The sequence below is a fragment of the Bradysia coprophila genome, unplaced genomic scaffold (genome assembly GCF_014529535.1).
Source record: "Bradysia coprophila strain Holo2 unplaced genomic scaffold, BU_Bcop_v1 contig_138, whole genome shotgun sequence".
Lineage (NCBI taxonomy): Eukaryota > Metazoa > Arthropoda > Insecta > Diptera > Sciaridae > Bradysia > Bradysia coprophila.
The window spans coordinates 6221735-6244534 of NW_023503409.1; the positions used below are offsets into that span (position 1 = coordinate 6221735).

Genomic DNA, 22800 nt, shown 5'->3' on the forward strand with positions numbered 1-22800 from the left:
AATCATTGTGGCTTAGTTTTTCGCATTCGAACCGAGTGAGTGGGCTTTCAAAAATAATAAATTAGCGACTGTATGCTAATTTGTATATTTACATGCACACATTCATCCATCCATCCAACCTTTGAATGTAAATTTAGTTAAAGACAACATCGATTTGGTGAAAATCGAGATAATATATGCAGAGGAGAAATAGTTTTGTTTTTCTTCTGGAACCTTGCCCAACAGGTGAAACATTATCTAAATATAACAATAATGATTTTCAATGGCATTAATCGATATGTTTAATTGTGTGTATGGTGGGACGGCGAATGGTTGCTGGGTGATTAATCAGCGATCATTCAAATAATTTATTTTTATAAAATGAAGTTTTGATAGATCGAATAGAGATACATAGAGAGAGAATCAACTATTAAATTTAGATATTTTAGGCGTTGATCTATGAAGTGTCATAACATCAATGTTGATTGAATTAAAACGTATAAATAGCTCAATTTCAATTTGATAAATAATTCAGAACGAAAATAGCTTTCACATAAATCCAAATAATTATGCAATGACACCGTATTGGTTGTACACCATACATTACACTATAATACCGATCACGTTTAAAAATAATTTATTTATTTATTGAGTCTGAAAAGTTGTTGCCAAAATGGTTCTTGAATCTCATTTTTATTACATTGTAGTAATTCAAACGATTTTATGATGTTGTCAGCAATTGAACTTTTGATTTCTCGAACTGACATGAATTACTTCGTTAAAATCTTTGCGGAAAATTTTGCAATAAATTTTTATAAATTATTGTCGCTGCTAGTTTGTTTTATGGGTGTCTGTATGATTAGGCAAATTTTTCGAATAATTCCGGCTATACGGGCGTTCGTTTTATTACTTTTTTGCTTTTATTATTATCCGTTCTTTCACAAAAAAAGTTTTCGTTAGATAAATGCTCCATTCGAACAAAGTTTATTTTTGTCTTTCAGATGATCAGTAGAAAGTTTCAAGTTCACATTTGATTTTATAATTTCTAATGGGAAAGATGTTATCACAACTTTGCTAACGATTTTTGATTTTTTTTTTTCTTTAATCGTAATTCTCACTACGAATGCATAGATTCAGTTAAGCTAGTTTTTCTAGACTTAAGGACGTGGTAAGCCAAGGCCAGAAAGTATGGCAATAAGGATATGTAAGGACAAATCTAGGAAATTGTAACAGTCTCGTCTCCTCAAAAAAATGTCTATTCAAATTAGAACTAGTGACAAACCGGATCTTCGATCAGTCTAAATCTGGTACAGAAATAAATTTATTCGACATTTTTATTATACTTAAAAATAGAGGTGAGAGATTCGAGATCATTGCAACTCTGCGATATCTACGCATTAGAATTGCACAATTAAATTCACCAACCGTTTATTAATACTTTAACACGCGATGTGATTTTCCTACTGAATTATATGACAATCGTTTAACAAATTTTGAATCAACATTTCTGCAAATGCTAATGCGGTAGTACACAGTCGTTTGTAATGTTATGTATTTCAAAGGACAGAGGATGCCTACATTGCAACATTAAATTAATTGATAACTCAATTACAATTCCACTCACGACTTTATTGTGAATGTCGCCCACATTTGTTTACGTTCGCAAAAGAAACATTATTTTATTTGTAAAACAAATGAAGCAGCAACCGCAATTAAAAGAATTTTATTATGCATTAATCACCAAAAATAAGAGTAAATTCATGTACATTATCTGAGGGCAGCGACCGATGAATATCAATTGTATTGCAAAATAGTACAGATTAAAAATGACAATAGCTCTACATTTACAATTGTGCCATTTATAGTTTGATAGAATCATGTATTAAGCTAAGTCCGTAGCGCACTCTACTCTGAGCGTTTAAGCCAGGTATACAACCAGCCGGTGAAGTCAAATTTTGACATAAAATGTATGGGCCATCTGTCAAAATTTTCAGCTCGTGTGTAAAAATGTACGAGAATCACATTTCACCGACTGATTGTGTATTTGACTTTGCGCTTAACGGTAACGGAACATTTCTACCGTGTGATTATATTCCCGGACGAAAATATGCAGTTCTGAGCAATATTATCGCTCAGAGATTATTGATCGAAAAATCAGTCATTGTCGCCCCGAACACGATAATATCGCCCAGAAAGAGATAATATGACCATATTTGCGATATTTTTCCCAGAAATGATCACCCGGTGCAGGAATATCGCCCAGAGTAATTTTTGATTTATTCACTAATTGCCCTTGTTGACTTTTATAACATATCATTATCGAACATAAACAACCTTCTCGCACTGCCATTCAATGGACTAACAATTAAATTAAAAAAAAAAAACCGTCGAACAAACAAGAGTCGATGTTCCTATTCCAAATCATTCAAACTAGATATTTCGTACTATTACTGTTACAACCAAAAAAAAATCCAGGCCAATAATATTTTCCAGGGCACAAACTTGGTAATATTATAACATAGGGCTAAATTATGCATTTTACAAATGTTAACACACAGGGCCATAAAATCAAACAGAAGACAATAATATTACCCAGAAGATGTTCATTTTGTTCAGAAGATGATAATATTACCCAGCAGATGATAATATTGCTCAGAAGATGATAAGATCGTCCACAAAATTGAGTGTGATAAAATCCACTGGGTTTAGGGTAATAATTTAGGGACAATAATATCGGTTAAAAATATCTCTTTCTGGCCGATATTATCGCGTTCTGGGTGATAATGATAGCTGTTTCCATTAATAATATCATCTATGAGCGATAATATTGCGCAAGAGCGGTGCATTGAAACGTCAAATAAGGGACCTAATACACTCGATGAAAATGAACTCAAATAAACGCTTACAGTGAACGACATCTCAAATGTCTCACTGTCAAATTTTTCTGAGAATTTTATTGTGTCATTGCAAATTCACAATGACATTCTCTGAAAAAAATGACAGTGAGACATTGGAGATGTCGTTCACTGTACATAAATTTAAAAATTTTATTCGCAAAAAATTAAGCTTCTAGATAATTCAGGTCTCTAGTCAAATCGTTCCTGCCTGGTTTACTTTACTTTGCCGTGTAATCACACGGTAGAAATGTCACGTTTTCATTGACCAGAAAAATTTCAAACAAAAGATTTTCCGAAGCCGTATATCGACAGTTAATAAAAAGCCAATCGTCGTTAAATTTATCTATTTTTGGTCGGCCTGTACCCTATTTGAATTTTTTTGGGTTGACTAATAAATTATTTTGCATTGTGGAAGAAGCCATGAGAAGCTATTTTAATTTAGAATTAAATGGGAAATTAGTTGCCTTTTTGGCAGTAGTAACAGGCAACATAATCTATATTTTCCTTAGATGTATGTGATTCACGTACTGTCATTGACGGACCGATGAATCAGATTGTTGTTCAATATAATAGAAATTTTGAGAGAATATTGTCCGAATTTTTCTAGAATTAAAAGATTAATTTCTTCCGTAAACTAACACCAGTGTCTAATTAGTTCAAGCAATAAACCGCCATGGCGCACCAAGCTACATATTTGAATACAATTGCACTGACAATATACCGATTGTACAGAAAAATATATTCTCCTCACTTTACTATGTGGAAAAGAAAAGCTATAAAAACATTATCGCAAGTTTATTTTCAACATTGGCACGACATCAAGAATAACAAAAATTAAGTTGTTGTTGGTGACAAAGCGATGTTCGAATTAAAGAGCAAAAAACAAATCCAGTTGGAATTAGCTCTTAAAAAACAGCAGAAAAAAAATTTTAATTTTGAGAAATGGTGGCTTCGATATTAATTTCAAGATTAAAAATAAAAATGACTGCACACGGAAAAATTTATTTAAAACAAATGGTATCCGGCTGATTGCGAACGTATATAAACAATGAAATGTAATTTAAATTAGCGAGCAGAAAAGAATCTAAGTCCAAACTAACAATGTTTTGTATAAAAATCTAAATTGCAAATTTTATTGCTGACGATTGATTCCGAAAAGTTTTTTTTTTCGGTGTTTATCCAGTGCCATACTGGAAGAGGAGAACTTACACTGCCAACTATATTAATTTATAAACCATTTTATGGCAATGCAAGATGAAGATGAAAGAAAGGATGAAATGTTTGGAATGAACAGATGTGAGTTTTTCAATCACGAAATTATGGTGGTTGAACAACAGTTAAATGAAGCATAAAACCACTTATACTATTTTCATTGAATTTCTGGTGACAAAAAATAAATGGATATCCCCAGTATTCAGCCAACATTTACTCGCCAAATAATTTTTTCAAACAGGGAAAAAGTTTACAAATTCTAAAATTTGTTTATCTAAAAAAAATTCTTATTTCTGTGACAAAACGAATTAGAGAAATTTTATCCCGAAAACTATTTTTAATTCCCTCAACTTACCTAACTCGCATCACTATCACAATATAAAAACCGTTTCTCTGTCCGCGAAGTGCAGATTGTGCGGGTATAGAAGCTTCAAATTAAATTAATTGCGAAATGTTTGTTTAAAAATTGATTTTAATAGCCAAAGTATGTGTACTGGCATATGACCTAGAAACATTCGCAGTCAAAATTTTGAATTTTGTTTATAAAAGAAAATTTGTTGATTCGCACAATGCTTGATCCTTCTAATGGTGCATGTGAACATATTCTATCAGAAGTAAAGTATAAATCTGCAAAATCCATTTTTTATTACAAAAAAATAAATAAATCGAAAAATTTGAAAAATATTCGAAAATGTTGTGTGTCTTACGAATTTCCATCTCGAAATACATTCGTATTCACACACCATTATGTGGGTCATTTTATATTTAAACAACAAGTTAGTGAAATAGGAAAATGTAAAACATACGAGAGAGAGATGTCGAGTTTTCATGTTAGCTGGAGTATTTTCGTAATGAATAATATTTTCAAAAATTTTGTGTGGGAGAGAATGTTCGTGAGTTTTGAAAGCATTTTCTTTCGTTTCGGCTTTGGTGTCGTGAAAATGGAAATTCAAAATGTAGAAAATTGATACGAAGACAAGGATATTAGAAATGAGTAGAAGAAAATATTTCACTTACAATATTGAATCGTCGTTTAAAGTTTCAGAAAATCATGCTATCTCAACTGGATCTTTTAATTTGTTGTAAACCAAATTTGACGATTGTTTCAATTTCGACGATGTGGTCTAACAAGATAGTTCGTTCTTTATGAAGTGTTCTTCAATAGTTGATTAATCTAATGACAGATATTCACCGATAGTAGCTTCGACATGAAATTAAAACGATTCAACTCTGAGCCTATTTTTATCGAGGGGCCACTCAACCTGTTACAGACGGCAAGCATATGAACAGAATTATTATCGGGTCTATTGCTTCAATCGATTAAAGTATTTTTAATCTGTTGATTTCAAATCTTGTACTTCAATTTCTTTACTATATAAAGGACCATGTTACCATGTTTGTCATTATTTTTGTCGTCATTATCGATAACAGATGAAAGCTGAGAATCAACGTCTATTTTCTATTGTCGCTTCCCGAACCGAATTTTTATGCAATTTATCTGTGTTACTCGTAAAACATCAGGAACTATGAACTATGAACCTAAGAGTAATTATACCTAGAGAGGAAATTTCGAACAAAATTACGTAAAATATGTGGTCTCAACATGAACTACGAAATGTTTATTGGTATGTGTGTTTGCCCTCTTAATTATGAATGCAAATCGAACTATCAAAAGCGAAAAAGCGTCAACGCATACATGTATTGGTATAAAATTATACGAAATGTGTATCTTATACAAACTGATGTTGGGACCACATTTCGTCGTACAAATTTCCTCTCTAGGTATAATTACTCTAAGCTATGAACAAACAAAGAAAAGAAAATTGGAAATTTTTCAGGAATTTAGGGAATTAATTACCAAATATTAGGCTCTGTATTTTGAACTTTGAAGAGTTGCTGCTGCTCCAAAAAACTAACTAAAGATCACTGAAACTATCTGTACTATATTACCTTATCTCAGCTTGAGAAAAATCAACTAGCATTGATGCTCCACTTGGATATATTAGTTAGAAAATAACGATTCTTGTGTAAGTACCTAGCCCAGAATCGATAGTAGTAGTTTTTATTGAAACTACATTTACTACTACTACTGAAGGTAGATATAAATTTTCGAATTTTTAATTTGTCTGACATGTCAGGCTTAAATAGGCCTATGAGTGGATAACATGCATAACGACCGAGAGCCTTAATTCTTAGACGAATTATACTACAGGGGACGTCAATAAAATTTAGACAAAAATTTGTTTCAGCTGGTACACTCATACGGTTCAGCCACTACTACGCGCGCACGTGTAACTATTTCACCCGTATAAAGAAGTAGCTAAGCAAGCACTTTTGTCTGGATGAGTGAATCAGCTGAAAAACAGCTGAAACAAATCCGTGTGTAAATTTCACTGACGTCACCTGTAACATACTTATTAAGTCTAAGTTTCAAATATGTTTCTGAAACTGTTCTAAATTACTAGTTTCTCTTGTGCAACCTCTGAGCAATTTTTTCCCACGTGCAAATCTTCGCGTCTAGATAGCCCTTCTGTTTTCACTCAATTTTGATAAATTTGGGAACCTAAAATTAAGAAAAATGCTTCTCTCGGGTGCCTCTCTGTCAACCGAACACATACTTATTAAGTAATTTATTTCCAATTTCTTTCTTACAGACATAACATCGCACATAATAGAGACCAGTACAGAGCTGAAAACGAACATAATCAATACATCCGAGAAATGGGAAACTCGAATGGAATCGATAAGTTTCTTTAAATCACCGACATCCTCGGTAACAGGTAAAGTCATCTAATTTGATTGCCCTATTCTCATGCATTACAAACATTATTTTCTTTTGATGCAAATAAAACTATAAATTCATGGATGCTGCTGCATATAATACCAATTGTGTGTGAAACTAATATATATTTGTCTCATATTTCACTCTTATTTTTTTACATTCATCCATCGGTATGTTATAATAATGCTTTAAACGTTGTTGGTGTTTCTTTTAATCTGAAAATAATATTTGTGCGCACATATTATACCACTCTTCGGGGAGGTAAAATATTTCTTCTTTCGTCGTCATTGCTGTGCCGAACATAAAATGTGAGTACCCGCATCTGTTATGTGTATATGTTTCACTGTGAAGATAATACGTGCTACGATGCTATGAAATTTTAATTATTCCATGTCCTTTGACAGCAGTTTTTTTTATTTCAGCCATTCAACCATCTTCTTCTTCACAATCATCTTACTTGCTATAATTTGTTATGGCTTCATGAAATTGTCATTAGATTGAAAAGTTTTGGGAATGCAAATTTACATCATCGAATCATTTAACCAATTTTCCGTTGCATTTCGCATTTTGTGATGACAAACGTTTTTTTTTTTAAATAAATTGTTTTGCTTACAGTTGTTAGAGAATTACCACACTCTTAAATTCAAGAACAAATTGGAACTTGGAACGAAAGGCAACATGAATGGGCAAAGGCTTACATGTACTTTTTCTTAGATATTAATACGGGAATTGTACCGTGCAGAAATAAACACCTACATTCGAAACTTGTGTCTTGTTATTTATGATTTTTATTCTAAATTAAATGATAACAAAAATATTTGGATGCATTTTCGGCAAACTAATAGAAAAACGAAATCTACATTTCCTTCGCTAAAGTTAGCCTGTATTTTTCGGCTTCTCAATTCTCATCTACTGTCAACACATCGATTAAACTGTAACCCTTTAGAATGATCATTACATGCACAATGGCTGTCTAGGGACTAGATTCCGTCCTTTAAATAAATAAATAAATTCCTTAATTATTAAAAGACTTTTTTCGTTATTTGTCTGTGGGTGAACGACCCTTCAAAAGACATTGCGGTTCGCTCGTCGTTAGTTTAAATGAAAAGGTCAAATAATGTGTCCATTTCTTTGGAAGTGGAAACGTTGAAGAAAACTGAGATTTTAATTTAATTTTACTTAACATTGAACTTTGGACGATTTTCCAGGGTCGAATTAAAATTCTGAAAACCAAATTCAAAGTTTTCTTTCGTTAATCTCGAGAGAAGAATTTGGCTGTGGAGCTGATTATTTGATTTGATCGAAGAACCAATAAACAAAACTAAACAAAGTAGCGAAATCGAATGAAGTGAAATATTTGATTAGATGTCTACAACGCCTCCAGCTCGAAATATAAACTCATTTTTGTGAGAAAATAGTTTTTTTGCAAGTATTTTCTCAATTGATATTTTTGGTATTTCCTATTGAGGAAAATGGCTTCTGAATCTCTGGAGTAAAAAGTTCTTTCTCTGATAAACTAAATCCCTTCGCTAAGCCAGTCTTTCTTTTTTAATTTTGTAAATTATCATTACCTTGGGCTAAAGTTGGGTAAAAGATCCAAGTCACTCTGCTTAATGTAGGTCCACCGAGACAAATTTTACCAGTTATGGTGTGGATGTGATAGTGATACAAACTTCCCACTATGTTTGGAGAGAACTTATCTCAAGTGGACCACGGAGGGCAACTAGTTCAATCAGAACTTTATCATCAACAAAAGGTGGATGCTATTTTCCCCTGGGTGCAAAAAGTCACTTCGAAAAAATATCCAATGTTCTATTATGTAAAGACCGCAGATGACCAGAACCAATTTACAACAGTCCTAGTGAAAGTAATTGAAATCGAAAATTTACATCTCGAAACAACACCAAGTTTCAATTTTCTGAACGTCAATTCGTAAGGCCAATTGTAACATAACGCAATAACAACAATTTTGAGTTTTGTGGTTTAATTGAAAGATTCGGTTTTTAAGAAAAACAATTGCAACCCGCATTACCTTGTAAAAATACGCGAACAACATGCTGAAAACGTCACTAAGCACCTTCACCTAATAAATTGCAACGAATACCGATCGGATCGATGCACCTGATCTTGGATCATAATATAACATAATATTATGCAGACGTCTATAAACGATACAAATCAGTCCATACTTAAATACGCTATAACAGATCCATATATTGCAAGCATAAACAGTTGTAAACGAATCAACTGCAGCACATACAAGTATTACAAGGTATTATAATTCTGAAAACCGATAAAAACAAGCACCATTTAACGTACGTCAAGCATGAGCAAAATAAGCAGAAATCCCATGTGTCGATTTCAACTTAATTAACATAGATTTTCTCAAAAATAATGATCATAACAAAACATAATGCTGTTTACTGTGGATTTATTGGTGCAGTATATGTACTCACATCTATTTATGTGTGAAAAGCGATAAAAAATCATTATCGGATAATGCACTGTGCAAATTCACAGCATGCAATTAGATTATCAATGCATCTTTCAGTGGTGCATGTGAAAGTAAATATCGAACATCATTATAGCATGTACGAACTGATCTGCTTGCTCATTCAATATATTAAGAATTTTCTTGCCGTTTGAAATTTGAATGTATTAACAACTGGTATTCGGGTATGCATATCTATACACACATCCATCCCATCCCATATACACATATGCAATAGTCCATAAATAAAATATAAAATTTGTTAAACGAAGAAAATGAAAAATAATCATTTTTCGAGAGTGATTTTACTGCGGCGAGTTTTTTTTTTCTTTCTTCTTTTAAATGTTGGAGGTTCTAAAACGAGCGATTATATTTTGGTACATAACAGTCAGCATCCCAGGCCCCCACTCTGTGTTAGTGAAATGAAGAGGCGACAAAATACATACGAAAAATTCCACACCGCATCGACGATCGGCTGCCGGATTGCTATTTTCATTCACTCTTCGCTCGCAATTCAAATACGACCGACGTCTTGGTTTCCGTCTCGGGGATTATGACTTGAAACTTCTGCTAACATTAGGCCGTGGATGGCAAATTAAGAAAGTTAAAGGAAAAAAAGAATTTATTTTATCAAACGAAAATAAGTGAAAAATAAAAATCATTTTACTAATAAATACAAAAACGGATTCAAAGGACTTTTATGTGAATTTAATTTTCTTTGCATAGTGAAAATAGTCAATCGCTGCTGGCTAGTGATTTTTGTGAAATAAAAAAAATTTCTTGTGAATGATTTAGTGCATTTCGGCCGTTTTTTTCAGCGTTTTATCTTATTCGCATTGAAAATATTTTCAACAACGGTGTTACATAATGCATCGCCAAAATCCGAATCCTTACCAACAGGATCAATCACAACAATTTATGAGCCAGGAGCAAAGGATTAGCCGTACCGAGCACACCGTTAGCCGACAAGTAACTCAGCAAAGAGGTCAGTGTTGGATCGTCTTACCGACACTCCTTTTATGGGATTATATAGCAGTTTTCGACGTTTTAACGGATTTTTCCGTTTGGTTTTGTTTTTTGTGATACGAAATTATGGTTCAATTTGTGAATTTGATTTCAAAATTGATGAAAATTTGTGATTTTTTTTTAATGGAAAAATGAATTTTTTCCGGTGAAATCAATTCACCGAAAGGAAAATTTGAATGAAATCTGAAAAAAAAAGTGCAATCGATTGAGAGTAATCGATGATGAAATGAAAAAAAAAAAAAAATTGTGAAAAAAATGAATAAAAAAATGTGATTCAAGCACCACTAAGGATTACTTACCAAATGGATACGAACACAATTCTAAAAATAGGTTTGATGTGTGTGAGCTAATTTTTTTCCTGGGCTGTGAATTACTCATATTACTTTATCGTCTCCGTCTGAATGTAGTGAAGCACATTGAAACATCTGAATATTCTGATTGATTTCTCAAATTCATCGAATATTCATTATGTGGTAAATGGCATTGATTTCTTGTCCATATTCGGTTAACCCATGTTATTGAATGGCACGCCATTTGAATGAAAAATCAATCCAAATTTGTTTCAAATGCGGTGGTTACATAAAATTAATTGCACATTTTCTAGTAGATGGAGAATTTTACAGTGAATCCACATCGCTGGATTGGAACTAGTTTTCCGAAAATGGCAGTTAACTTTCTCAAAGTCAATTTTTCTGTTGAAAAGTCAGTGGAATCAAATGTTTATAAAACGGTTGTGATGAAATCGAAATCGAAAATGTTAAGTAAACAATCATACCGCAACAAATTTGTAAGAACGTTGCCTTCTGTCGGTTATTAATACGAAAATACATTTGTTGCCAGCTATTTTTGTTGTCCATTTCAAATTGGAATGATTTAATGAGCTGAAGTTAATTAATTATTTTGAAGTGGAAATTAGCAACGCCTCGGCGTAACCAGTTTATGGGACTGGAAGGAAGCATTTTCTGTTGTCGAGAACACTCATTTAAAATTGGACGGCGTGTAATGTGCCAAATGTAACGCAGTTTTCAAAGTTACTAAATGAGTATTTCGATAAGAACATTAATTGTAATTGTAACGCTTAGTCGGGTCTTTCGATAATACTCGCTTTGGATGGTTGGACCTTATATCTATGAACAACAGATTTTTGTATTAAGTAAGATTATATATAATGCTTCGTCTTTCTTGGTAGAAGAAATCTAAACAGGTCTCTAAGTAAGAAATATTTCAAAGGTCTGACAATCGGGAATTTGAGTAGAAGAAGATTTAACAAAAATCTTCAGAAAAATCAAAATAAACAATTGAGAAATCCACGGGAACGAATCAAGAAAAACAATTAAGATTTTCCGAGAATATCAGAGGATTTTCTTTGTCGAGTTCGAAAGATTTTATTCAAATTTTTTCAGTTTTTCAAATTTATTTTTTTTTAATTTTGAGGGAATTTCAATCAATTTCGGAATTTTCTTCAAATTATTTTCCATTTTTTTCCCTAAGAATTAAAGAAAATTGAGATTTATCCGTCTCTCATTCATGAAAAACATTTAATCGCAATGAACCCAATAGAACTAATATTTTTTTCCGATAACAATCTCACCTTACACTTAATCCAATTTCGTTGAAAGTTTCAGTTATTTTTTTTTACTTAATCAACTTAGTTTTGATCACAATCATTTCTCTCGGGATGTTGACCTACAGGCGAAAGAATATATTTGATTTGTTGCTCTTTATTTTTCAGTTTAAGTTTTTGTAAAATAGGCATGTTCGATAATTCTTACGATTGATAAAATATCGACTTTTTCCTTCGATTATCGATATTTAAAAAAAAAATCAATCTTTTATAGATAATTCGATTTTTTCATCGATTGATACTAGTCTTCAGTCGACATGCCTTTTCATCAAAATAAAATGATAAAGACCGACAGTAACGTTTCGCCAACGGAAATCCTAAAAGTACCGACGGCCGCTAAGACACTCTTTTTGCCCAGTGTCATTAGAAATAGAAAATTGTATGAGATCATTCAGTAGGAATAGTTTATCTAAGTTAAATTAGTAATTAGTGTTAGTTAGCAATTTAGACTTAATATTGTCATGTAAGGTGTGATGGCTCAGTGAGGGAGTCTACTCTGCAGATAAAGACCGTTATATTTATGCAAGTATAGTTGATTGATTCAAAGAGATTAAATCTGAATTGAGCTTCACATTTTGTGTAAAGGTAGAATCTCTCGCTAAAATCTGTTTTATTCAGTAAACTTCCTAAACTCATTCGAATTTCAAATTTGTTTTAAGTGAAAAATGTTCTGGATCTAATTTCCATGGTTTCTAAGTATTACCCAGTGGATTCGAAAATTATGTGATTTAATAATTACTTGAATTAACTTTAGAGGTTTTTTATTTGAGAAGTGGTAGGCAACTCGGTGATAACAGATTTTTTTAGCAAACATTGGTTATAACGGCCTGGAGTAACAGGCTACAGCTTCATCCCTAGTAAGTGACTGACAAAGAAAAACGGTCACACTTTAGATGCATCTGTTGCATAAACTGTTGAATGAAGTGCTCCGTACGAAGTGCTTCTTTTGCAGACAATGTGTAATACGTTGTGTATTTTCACCAGGGCCTTTTTTCGGGAATTAATTATTATTAACATAAAAAACGGAGGCACTTCGATTTATTTTTATTTAAGAGAAACGGATAAAACGTGCCGAAAGAATTAGGAAATTTAATTCCTCCAAAATGGGCACGCTGATTGCGGTTTTAGATCAGATAATCCTACCCTTTATTTGATCTGCGGTAGTGTTTCTTTTCTTTCTTTTCTTTCTTTTTTCTATTATTCAACTGAACCTTTTAAGCAAATTAGAATTAAGGTGCAATCAAGCTCTCCATTAACTTGACAACAGTAGAGGGCGGAATTTTCATTATTTGACCTTAAACTAAGAGCTAAACGGCATAAGTGCGTGTAGGCTTTTAAGCGTTACGTTTCTTTACTTCAGTTTTGGTCTTTTAGACATGTACCATTATAGATCATGCTGCAGTTTTTCTGCGGTAATTATAGTGATTTGACGTGTTATTATCCCATCTATGTTGTAGTTTAGAAATTGTAATTGCTGCAAGTTTTGGATCTTGATGTTTGAAACATTACCATTTCCGATAATTTTGTAAATTATGCAAAAAAAACCTTTTTTTAGTAAAAGAATAACCGAGCTGAAGATAGAAAATGTTTTGTAGTATGACTCAAGTTTGATCTACCCCTCAAAAACTTCATATTATAATAGGCTTAGTCTCTGAAACTGTTTCATTTTTTTAAATTTTTTGTTGACCTTGACCTACATTCTTTGATAGAAACGCACTATTTACACTGTTTATCAGGCTGGCGTGGCGAAAACAGAAACTTTAATTCTCGAAAAGTCCAAGTTCGAAAAAGGAAAGATTATACGCCTTTAAGCAGTTTTGCATACTAAAATTATCTGTGCTTCCAACTACTCGCACAAATGTGATCTAGGAAGTGTACTAATTCTTTCTACTTTCCATTAAGTTTATGCGAACTAATAACAGGTTGTCACACGTATCGTTTATTACGGTTTGATCCAAAATTATGTTCTTCGTTAGATGCAACAAAATCTATGTTAGAGAACAATAGCCAGAACTGATCTCTTATTTTTATACGTTTAATTGATCTGATTGAACTTAGCGGAAATATTTTATCAATACCGCACCTTAGCCTGTCGCAGACTGCAAGCATATGGAAAGTTTTACTATTCACACTACACACACGGAATTTCGAAAACCGACACATTATCCTGTTTCTGTGCTTTACTTGAGTTTCTCATTACTCCATATAAAAATACATGCAAAATACACCAAAGCCACGAAACAGAAAGTGTGTCGGTTTTCAAAATTCCGCGAGTGTATTGCTTCATTTGATCGAAGATTTTCATAGATTGATTTCAGAAATCTTTTACTTCATTTGTTTTGAACATGATTTTCGCTATATAGGACCTCACCAATCAGACTTTGTCGTTTATTGTTGCTGTAGTTGTCGATAACAGATGACAGCCGTCTGTAACAGATCTCGAATGTGTACAGCTGTTTTTTTTACTTACAAAGTTTTTGATTTCCTTAGGGCCGAAATGGTTTATTAACTTACTAGTGAAAGTAAGAGATTTTTTTGGGGAAACACAGCATCTAAAATCCATTACAAAACTCGGTTTAAAAAATGAAAATTCAGGTCAGGTCCTGTGAAACTCACAGAAACTCAACTTTTCATTTTTTTTATCGCTTGTCATGTGGTAGACTATTACATGTTACTAAATTTTATACAGCTTCACAGTTTTTTATTAGTTAAATTGAACATTTAAAATTCCGCCGCTCTTCTTAGTAAAAAAATATTTAATGTTGAGTTTATCGAACAATTAAAGTTAAGTGTATTTTCCGATCTTATGAGGAACAAGATTTAAGACTCAAAACACTAATTTCAAGAAAGAATTACACTTCCTTTATTGCCTCAAACTGTTGAAAATTTGATCTCAGTTAGTTGGTCATGCAACACTATTGCAAGAGGCGGAGGTCTGCATTTTTAAACGTATTACTACGACGATTTCTGCTAGCAACATTTTTTAACGGGCGGAAATGGATTGGCTTTACAGTTTTTCATGCTCTATTGTCTCCAGCAAGTTTTATTTGTTCGCCATAGAAACTCAGGCATCCGCAGATGGGTGATTTTTCAGATTTGGAAACTATGAGCGAACCGCCGAGTTATATAGTCGGACAACCAAAACTTTCGGCGATGGATAGAACATGACAATCTGTGGAACAAATCTGTTTCTGTCCGCACAAAAGCACCTTTTTCGTGTACTCACATTCACTGGTTAGAATTTTTTAATCGGTTTTGAAACAATTGCATACACAAATTAGATAATTTAACGAAAAAATCTCGTACAGGCGGAGAAACATAAAAAGTCACAAAAAAAACTAATTCTCATTATTCATGTCACCCACATGCATTACCAATGTTAAGACATTTTTCGTCCTTTAACCTATTTGGATTGAATAGAATCAATTGGATTGTATTCGGTAAAAATATGACTTCTATATTTTCCCCCACTGTACACATCTAGTGCCTAAAAAATCCTTTTTCACTCGGTTGTTTTAATAATTATTTGCGTGTCGAACATAAAGGCAAAAAATAAAATCTAGATATTCATTTGTTCAACCAAATTTTCGTGGAAACATTTACAGACCACAACAGCTCATAAATATGTCGCATCTCACCTTTCCGTGAATGACTTTGAGTTGCACAAAATATGTTGTGTATTGTCTATGCAGAGTTTCAAATTCAATTGTTTGTTTTTGTAAATGAGCCGTATTAGTTTTTAGAAGGCACCTAAAATACTACTCTAAACTGAGAACTGTTCTACGACATGTCTCGACAATGGTTCAACTTTTTATATCTTGAATTAAATTTAAGAAAAAAAAATTTATTTCGAGGAAAAACCTTTTATAGGCAGTAGGAACTTGGTTAAAAGTTAAGTAAATAGTTAAACTTTATCTGAATCAATAAACCGATAAAATATAGCTTCAAAATCTCATGTCCAGATCTCAAATAAAGTTGAAAAACATTAAAGAAATACAATCTTCTTCCCCACAATAATTTGTTAACACAAAGGAAAAACTAGAAAGTTCTGAAAGTTCCTTCAAATTCTTATTTACGAAAATTGGGGATTGATTTGAGGCACTTTGGCATGTAGTCATCACTCGTTATACATCAACCGATATTCATTTTCTAAACTCCGTCCACGGTACAATAACTAAATTTTGTCAGTTAAAATTTTACAGTTCAGTCCGAAGCTATAGTTGTTTGTTTACCAAGGGGGAAAATAGGAAATTCCAATAAGAGCGATGTTTTCGTCTAGAGCGAAAATATTCTAAAATTTGTTACACAGGGATGATAAAATAAATGAAATTAAAAAAAAGAGCGAAGCAAGATGAACACATAATTTTTAAAATAAAAATTCTCTCACCTGAACTGTCACCAGAGAGTGCGCCAACAAAACGCCATTTTCTAACCGCCCACCATTTGAGTAAAGAAAATAAGGTTATTCACGCCGCACGGATGAAAAGACTTTTGCTTTGAAGGAAGTGTACAGTTTATTGTCATTGACAACTTGTCAAATGAAAATAAATGTGCAGCAAGTTTTTAAATGTTGATTTTTCAGCTTTAGTATAAGTTTTCCATACGAGCGTAGCGACTTTTTTCATTAAATTTATAATGGGATTGAACACGATATAGACTCGATATGTGCTAAGTCCTTGGAATGAAAGACGTTTAGTTACTCAATCAATGTCCACATGCAACTCAATGAAATCATGTTAATATAGTAGGTTTCAACATATTATCCCTCCTAATCCTCCGAGTGTGTATTAAGACTTTTCAAGCATAATTTACTACAATATGAGTGCGTGCACTACTTTTGACGCCCTCAGAAATGAAAATTCTTTTTTTCGTGTGTTTATTGACCTCGGCTACGCCTCGGCTCAACAAAATTCACACTAAAACTCTACCTTTGATCCCTTGTTATGTAGAATTATGCTTTTGACACCAATTTTCTAGTTTTCCTAGTTGCGTAATACGTCACTTTCGACCCTAGGACAAACAAAAGCTTGTAAAATTAATTCCTTCACAATCGATACGTTTCTGTCCCGACCAATTCATTATTTCACACTAGTATTGGTGTCACTAACATTACGTCCAAATAGAGAATGCTAGTGTATGTATCTTATTCACAAACGTGGTGCAAAGTTTCACCTCCATCATGTAAAATCAACTCTACCTCACCTTTTCGAATAAAGTAAGTTACTATTTACCTCAAATAATGCAGTTCTCTCACATCTTTTCCAGTTCCAAAGTTTTGAATAAAATAAAATCATTGCGGAACAAACGAAACGTGTTGTTGATGTTTTACCTTGTTGTACCTTGAATTTTAAAATTTAGTAAAACTAAAGCAAGAATTGAGCGCCAAAAATAAAGAATTGATTGCTATAAAATATGAAAATTGATCGCTAAAGTACTTTAGAGATCACTTTTCCTATTTCTAACGATTTTTACTCTCATGTCTTGAACAACACTGATGTTTTGTAATGCTTACTCTTGTGCTTGTGAGGCAATAATTCTATTTTGTCTGTTTTATGTTGACAAAAACATCCCACCCCCAATATTAATTTAAGAGGTTCCGAGCCTACGCTGAAATTGTAGCCTACATTTCTGCGTTTCGAAATTTTCGATCGCTGATATCTTTTTACGAGAGCCCTTTTTGAAAAATGTACGACCACATTTTCGAGTAAAAATATGTCAGCTTTGAATAAAAAATAAAATTGTCTGTGAAAGTTCCATGTGCTTTGAGAAAACTGTACCGATGCCCCAAATTTGCATCAAAGGTACACTTTTCTCAAAGCACATGGAACTTTCACAGACAATTTTATTTTTTATTCAAAGCTGACATATTTTTACTCGAAAATGTGGTCGTACATTTTTCAAAAAGGGCTCTCGTAAAAAGATATCAGCGATCAAAAATTTCGAAACGCAGAAATGTAGGCTACAATTTCAGCGTAGGCTCGGAACCTCTTAATTCACACAATAAGTGTGCCTAAGATTTGAATTTTAAGTGAACAAGTCAATGAAAAAGTGAACCGAAAAACAAATTTCAACGCTTCCTTGTTGAAAGTGACGCTGCGTTAGAAAGAATTTCGCACCATTCATTTTAAATTTCGACCGCACGGCGTGAATTTAAAAACTTTAGTCACTATAATGTCAAAGAACTTGCTGCTTAGCCATGTTCACAACAAATTATATCAAATGTTAGAATTTTAGATAATTTTTCAAATTCAAGTAATTTTAAATTGGCAGTGCGGTTCATATTAAGTTGGTCGTCCTAGCAGAAAATAAAAATTGAAATGAGAGTGCAATCGGTACAAAAAATTTCGTATTTTGGAAAGTGTCAAAATTGATAACATTTGAAATGAACTCAAAACAGTATCATGCCAACGGGAACTTCTATTTCAATTAGCCGATTAGCACTGCACTTTAATTGTCTTTTCATTTTCATCATTTGGAAAAATAAAAAACTTTCTTCAACCAGAGAAGCATGAACACCAAAACAAATTATTGCATTCTACCAACGCACTTCAAGCATGTGTGATCATAGTGGTCAGCTGCAGAAAGTACTCTATGTTACTTGAAATTTTTTTACAGTTTACAGTTTTACAGTTACGTTTCTATGATACACTGTCAGTTTCAGTACTCTATTAAGAGAACCATTCTTGCTTGAAGTGCGTTGATTCTACTTCACAGATGAATAACTAAACTTTCACAAACAGCAGTCACATCAGCAGTTTCACTATCGGATCTATTACCTCATTTTATCAAAGTATTTTCAAGATATTGATTTCAAATCTTTTACTTCATTTTTTCATTTTTTGAACATGACATTTGCTTTATAAGACCTCATTGGCGTCATAGCTTGCCGTTTATTTCTGAAGACTAAACAGATGATTGTCGTCCATAACAGGTTCAAGTTCCAATTATCTGAATTCGATGTAAAAAAAAATCCGGTACAGAAAGTGCAGCTCTTAATCTGCTGAGGAAAAATATATAATTAACAAATGTAAAGCGAACATCCGAAGTTGATTTTCATTTTTTTTCTGGTTTACAATGAAAAGTAGAGTAATTTTCCATTGGTAGTATGAAGATCTCCAGCTTCAAGAGTATTTATTTGTTGCATTTTGTAAAATAATAGATTTTTGGTCGGTATTTCATAAGTATAATTTAGAGTGCTAAGTAATGCTTGGCGTGGTATTTAATGGGATTGTTAGGCTTGCATTAATTGTATTTTTTCAGAAATAAAGGCCAACGCTCAAATTTACGTTTTTCGAATTTAATTGAACATTTTCAGTAATGAAACGATTGCGACTACAAATCAACGGCGGTTGTCAATGTTTCACAAAATATACTCAAAACCGACCTAAATAATTTTAAAGAATGCGCTCGAATAATTCGTTCGAATAATCTCAACAACACTAGGAGAGCAAAGTTTTATTTTTAGAATGTAGATGAACGGAATGTTGATGTGTGGCACGGCTAACACTAGTGTGGCATAATCTCTCGTGAATTTTAATTTTTAATTGCAAAAATATTTATGACAGAAATTCGGCCGATTTTCATTCTTTTTTTAAAAAACAAGTGAAAACCCGAGAATAAAAAACGGTGCAAAATCTGCTGCTCCTACAATATTTATCTGGATGTGGTGCTTGAATTTCACAGTTGCGGATACGAAAATGGTACACTGTAATCTGATCCTTGTTCAGACAAATGTTCAAAAATAAAGTTTAACTCTATCGCGTTTCGTGTTGATTAGCTCAATTATTGTTTATTTGTACTGTTTCGAATAGTATTGGCTGACTGATGCCGTTTATTCTATAAAACACAAAACTCTCTCTACACACAGTCCATTATCACCGTTTAATAATCAAACAATTTTCTTTCTTAATTAGTTCATGGAATGCAGAGCATCCAACATGGTGGTAGTAATATTGTTAGCGGAGCATTGCAGCAAGGACCACCGCCACCACAACTATACCATCAAGGCGATATCTCACCGCCAGTATTTGAACAAATATTTAAAAATGCACGCTTTGCCCAAGGTGGTAACGCCACCTTTGATGGCCGTTTGCGTGGTAACCCAAAGCCTGTAGTTTCCTGGACTCGAAAAGGTGCACCACTTCTCGAGTCCAGTAAATTTCGAATGAGTTACAACGAAAATACTGGCGACGTATCACTGTTAATTAATCAAATCGGTCCTGGTGATGAGGGAGAATACACCTGTACAGCCAGGAATCAATTTGGCGAAGCTATTTGTTCGGTTTACATTCAACCAGAAGGTCAACCAATGCCACCAATGCAAAATTACCATCAACAATATGAACAATCATATCAATCACAGCAGGGCAGTAACGTTGGACAATCGTTCCAACGATATGAACAAAAGAGCTCACAATATTCAAATGGTTACAATAATTATAGTTTAATCGAAGAAGAATTTAAAGTAGACACGTTCGAGTATAGACTCCTACGTGAAGTGTCATTCAGAGAATCAATTACCCGCAGATCTTCTCATGAAGTTGATAGTCAATTAACCTATGAAGTTGATCGTAATCTTGGTCCAGCTGCACCACCACAGATCCAACAGAAACCGAGAAACTCGAAACTAGTTGAAGGTGCCGATGCTGTGTTCTCAGCAAAGGTAGCTTCAAATCCGAAACCAAGACTTACTTGGTTTAGAAATGGTCAACGACTTGCACCGTCGACGAAATACGAAACGACCTATTCGAATAACCAAGCTTCGTTACGAGTTAAAAATTCAAATTCAGCTGATTCAGGTCACTACACTTTGTTGGCTGAAAATACTCAAGGATGCGTTGTATCCTCAGCTGTGTTAGTCATCGAACCTGCACAAGAAACTCCATCGTACGAACCGAGACCGCATGTAGACGCAATGGCTGAAGCAGCAGAGGCTGGAAAAGCACTGCCACCGAATTTCATCCGTGGTTTTCAGGATCGCGAAACTACTGAGGGCAAAATGACTCGGTTTGATTGTAGATTAACCGGACGTCCGTATCCGGAAGTGTTTTGGTTCATCAATGACAAACAAGTGTTTGACGATGCTACGCATAAAATTTTAGTAAACGAACAGGGTAATCACTCCCTGATGATCACGAATGTAAGCCGTTACGATGGAGGTGTTGTATCTTGCATTGCTCGTAATAAGGCAGGCGAGGTTACAACTCAAGCAAGATTGACTGTTTTGGAAAAGGAACAGGTTGTCGCACCGAAATTTGTTGAACGCTTTACCACCGTTAATGTTCGTGAAGGCGAGCCGGTTACACTAAACGCCAGAGCAGTTGGCACACCCGCCCCGAGAATTACGTGGCAGAAGGATGGTGTTGCAATAGGATCCAGTCCCAATGTTCATATTGCTGTCGACGGCGGATTTACAACATTGGATATACCAAGAGCTCACGCCAGTGATGCAGGATGGTATCAATGTACCGCTCAGAATGTTGCTGGATCAACTGCAACTCGAGCCCGCCTTTTCGTTGAAACACCGAAAGGACCAGCACCAGAACAGAGACGCCTGTACTTCCCACGACCAACGAAAGTCATTGAGCCACAGTAAGTGCTACACATTTGGCAGTTTAGTCTATAAGTAATTGATTTGCAATTTTTATAGACCTGAACCGGAGCCAGAAGTTATCTACTTGAAGCATGTCGAACGAACTCGACCACATCCTCGTCCAGGTGAAGAAGATCGAGTGTATCCACCGCCTCAATTCATTATTCCTTTGCGAGATGTCACTCAAATTGAGGGTGGCAAAATTCATTTCGAAGGAAGAATAGAACCAGTTGGCGATCCATCGATGTATGTTGAATGGTTTTTGAACGGAAGAGCTCTTACTGCAAGTAAGTCACGTCATTTTCAAAACATTCAAAACTATAAGCCGGCGCTCTAGACCACTAATATCATCTGATTTCCTTAAAGGTTCACGTTCAACATACACATTCAAATTCGGATTTCTTGCTCTGGATATGCTAAGCATCATAGCTGCGGATAGTGGAGAATATGTTTGTCGTGTCACCAGTGCAACTGGTGTAGCCGAATCTCGTGCAATTTTAACAATTCATCAACGTTCATCAATCGAACAGACATCGCAACATCCAAGTAGCTTGCAACAAATTCAACATCTCGAAGACTATTCGAGATACCAACGACAAGAGTCTATCGATGAATCGATCAATCAAAAGCCGGTATTTATTCGGCCGCTTCAAAATCTCGGCGAATTAGAAGAGGGAAGAAATGCTCACTTTGAGGCTCAACTGACTCCAGTTAGTGATCCAACGATGCGTGTTGAATGGTACAAGGATGGTCGTCCGATTACAGCCAGCTCAAGAATCACTGCAATCTTCAACTTCGGATATGTCTCTCTAAATATCATGCACCTACGGGCTGAAGATTCTGGTTCATATGCCGTAAGGGCTGTCAATCGGTTAGGAGAAGCCATTAGCACATCTACCGTGAACATTTTCTCTAGAAGCACTGTTACCGCTGATTTGGGAATTCCCGAACAGCAACGTTATATCGAAAAAGTAGAAGAACTGGAAGCGTATCAAAAGCATCAACATCAGAAGTACGTACATGAAGTACAGGAAAGCGCAACACCACCCGAATTTAAAACACCAATCAAAGATCAACTGAATATTAAAGAAGGCGGCTATGCGCACTTTGAAGCTCGTCTGGAGCCAATTGGCGATTCTAGTCTACGCGTTGAATGGTAAGTCTAGCATTCCATCCTTTGACTCATTTCGACCAAAT

General features: G+C 34.1%; 1 protein-coding gene and 1 long non-coding RNA gene across 17 annotated transcripts in view; both read left to right on the top strand.

Annotated features, from left to right (window-relative positions):
• Positions 1–3650: 3650 nt before the first annotated feature.
• On the top strand, positions 3651–6793 carry LOC119073752. Of its 2 annotated transcripts, none has more exons than XR_005087082.1 (2): positions 3651–3931; positions 6743–6793. It is a non-coding gene; the product is annotated as an uncharacterized LOC119073752 (long non-coding RNA). The 2 variants fall into 2 exon arrangements; XR_005087083.1 differs by lacking the exon at positions 3651–3931 and adding an exon at positions 4479–4702.
• Positions 6794–9843: 3050 nt separating this feature from the next.
• LOC119073729 (titin) overlaps positions 9844–22800 on the top strand; it is a 104658-nt gene continuing 91701 nt past the window's right edge. For 9 of the 15 annotated variants that reach the window (XM_037179347.1, XM_037179348.1, XM_037179349.1 and 6 more), the window contains exons 1-4: positions 9849–10346; positions 19925–21602; positions 21661–21890; positions 21970–22759. In XM_037179347.1, coding sequence (XP_037035242.1) covers positions 10229–10346; positions 19925–21602; positions 21661–21890; positions 21970–22759 — 2816 coding nt within the window. In that variant the 5' untranslated portion in view covers positions 9849–10228. Of the gene's footprint in view, positions 10347–19924; positions 21603–21660; positions 21891–21969; positions 22760–22800 lie in introns of all 15 variants that reach the window. The other 6 variants (XM_037179360.1, XM_037179357.1, XM_037179358.1 and 3 more) reach the window with 4 other exon arrangements.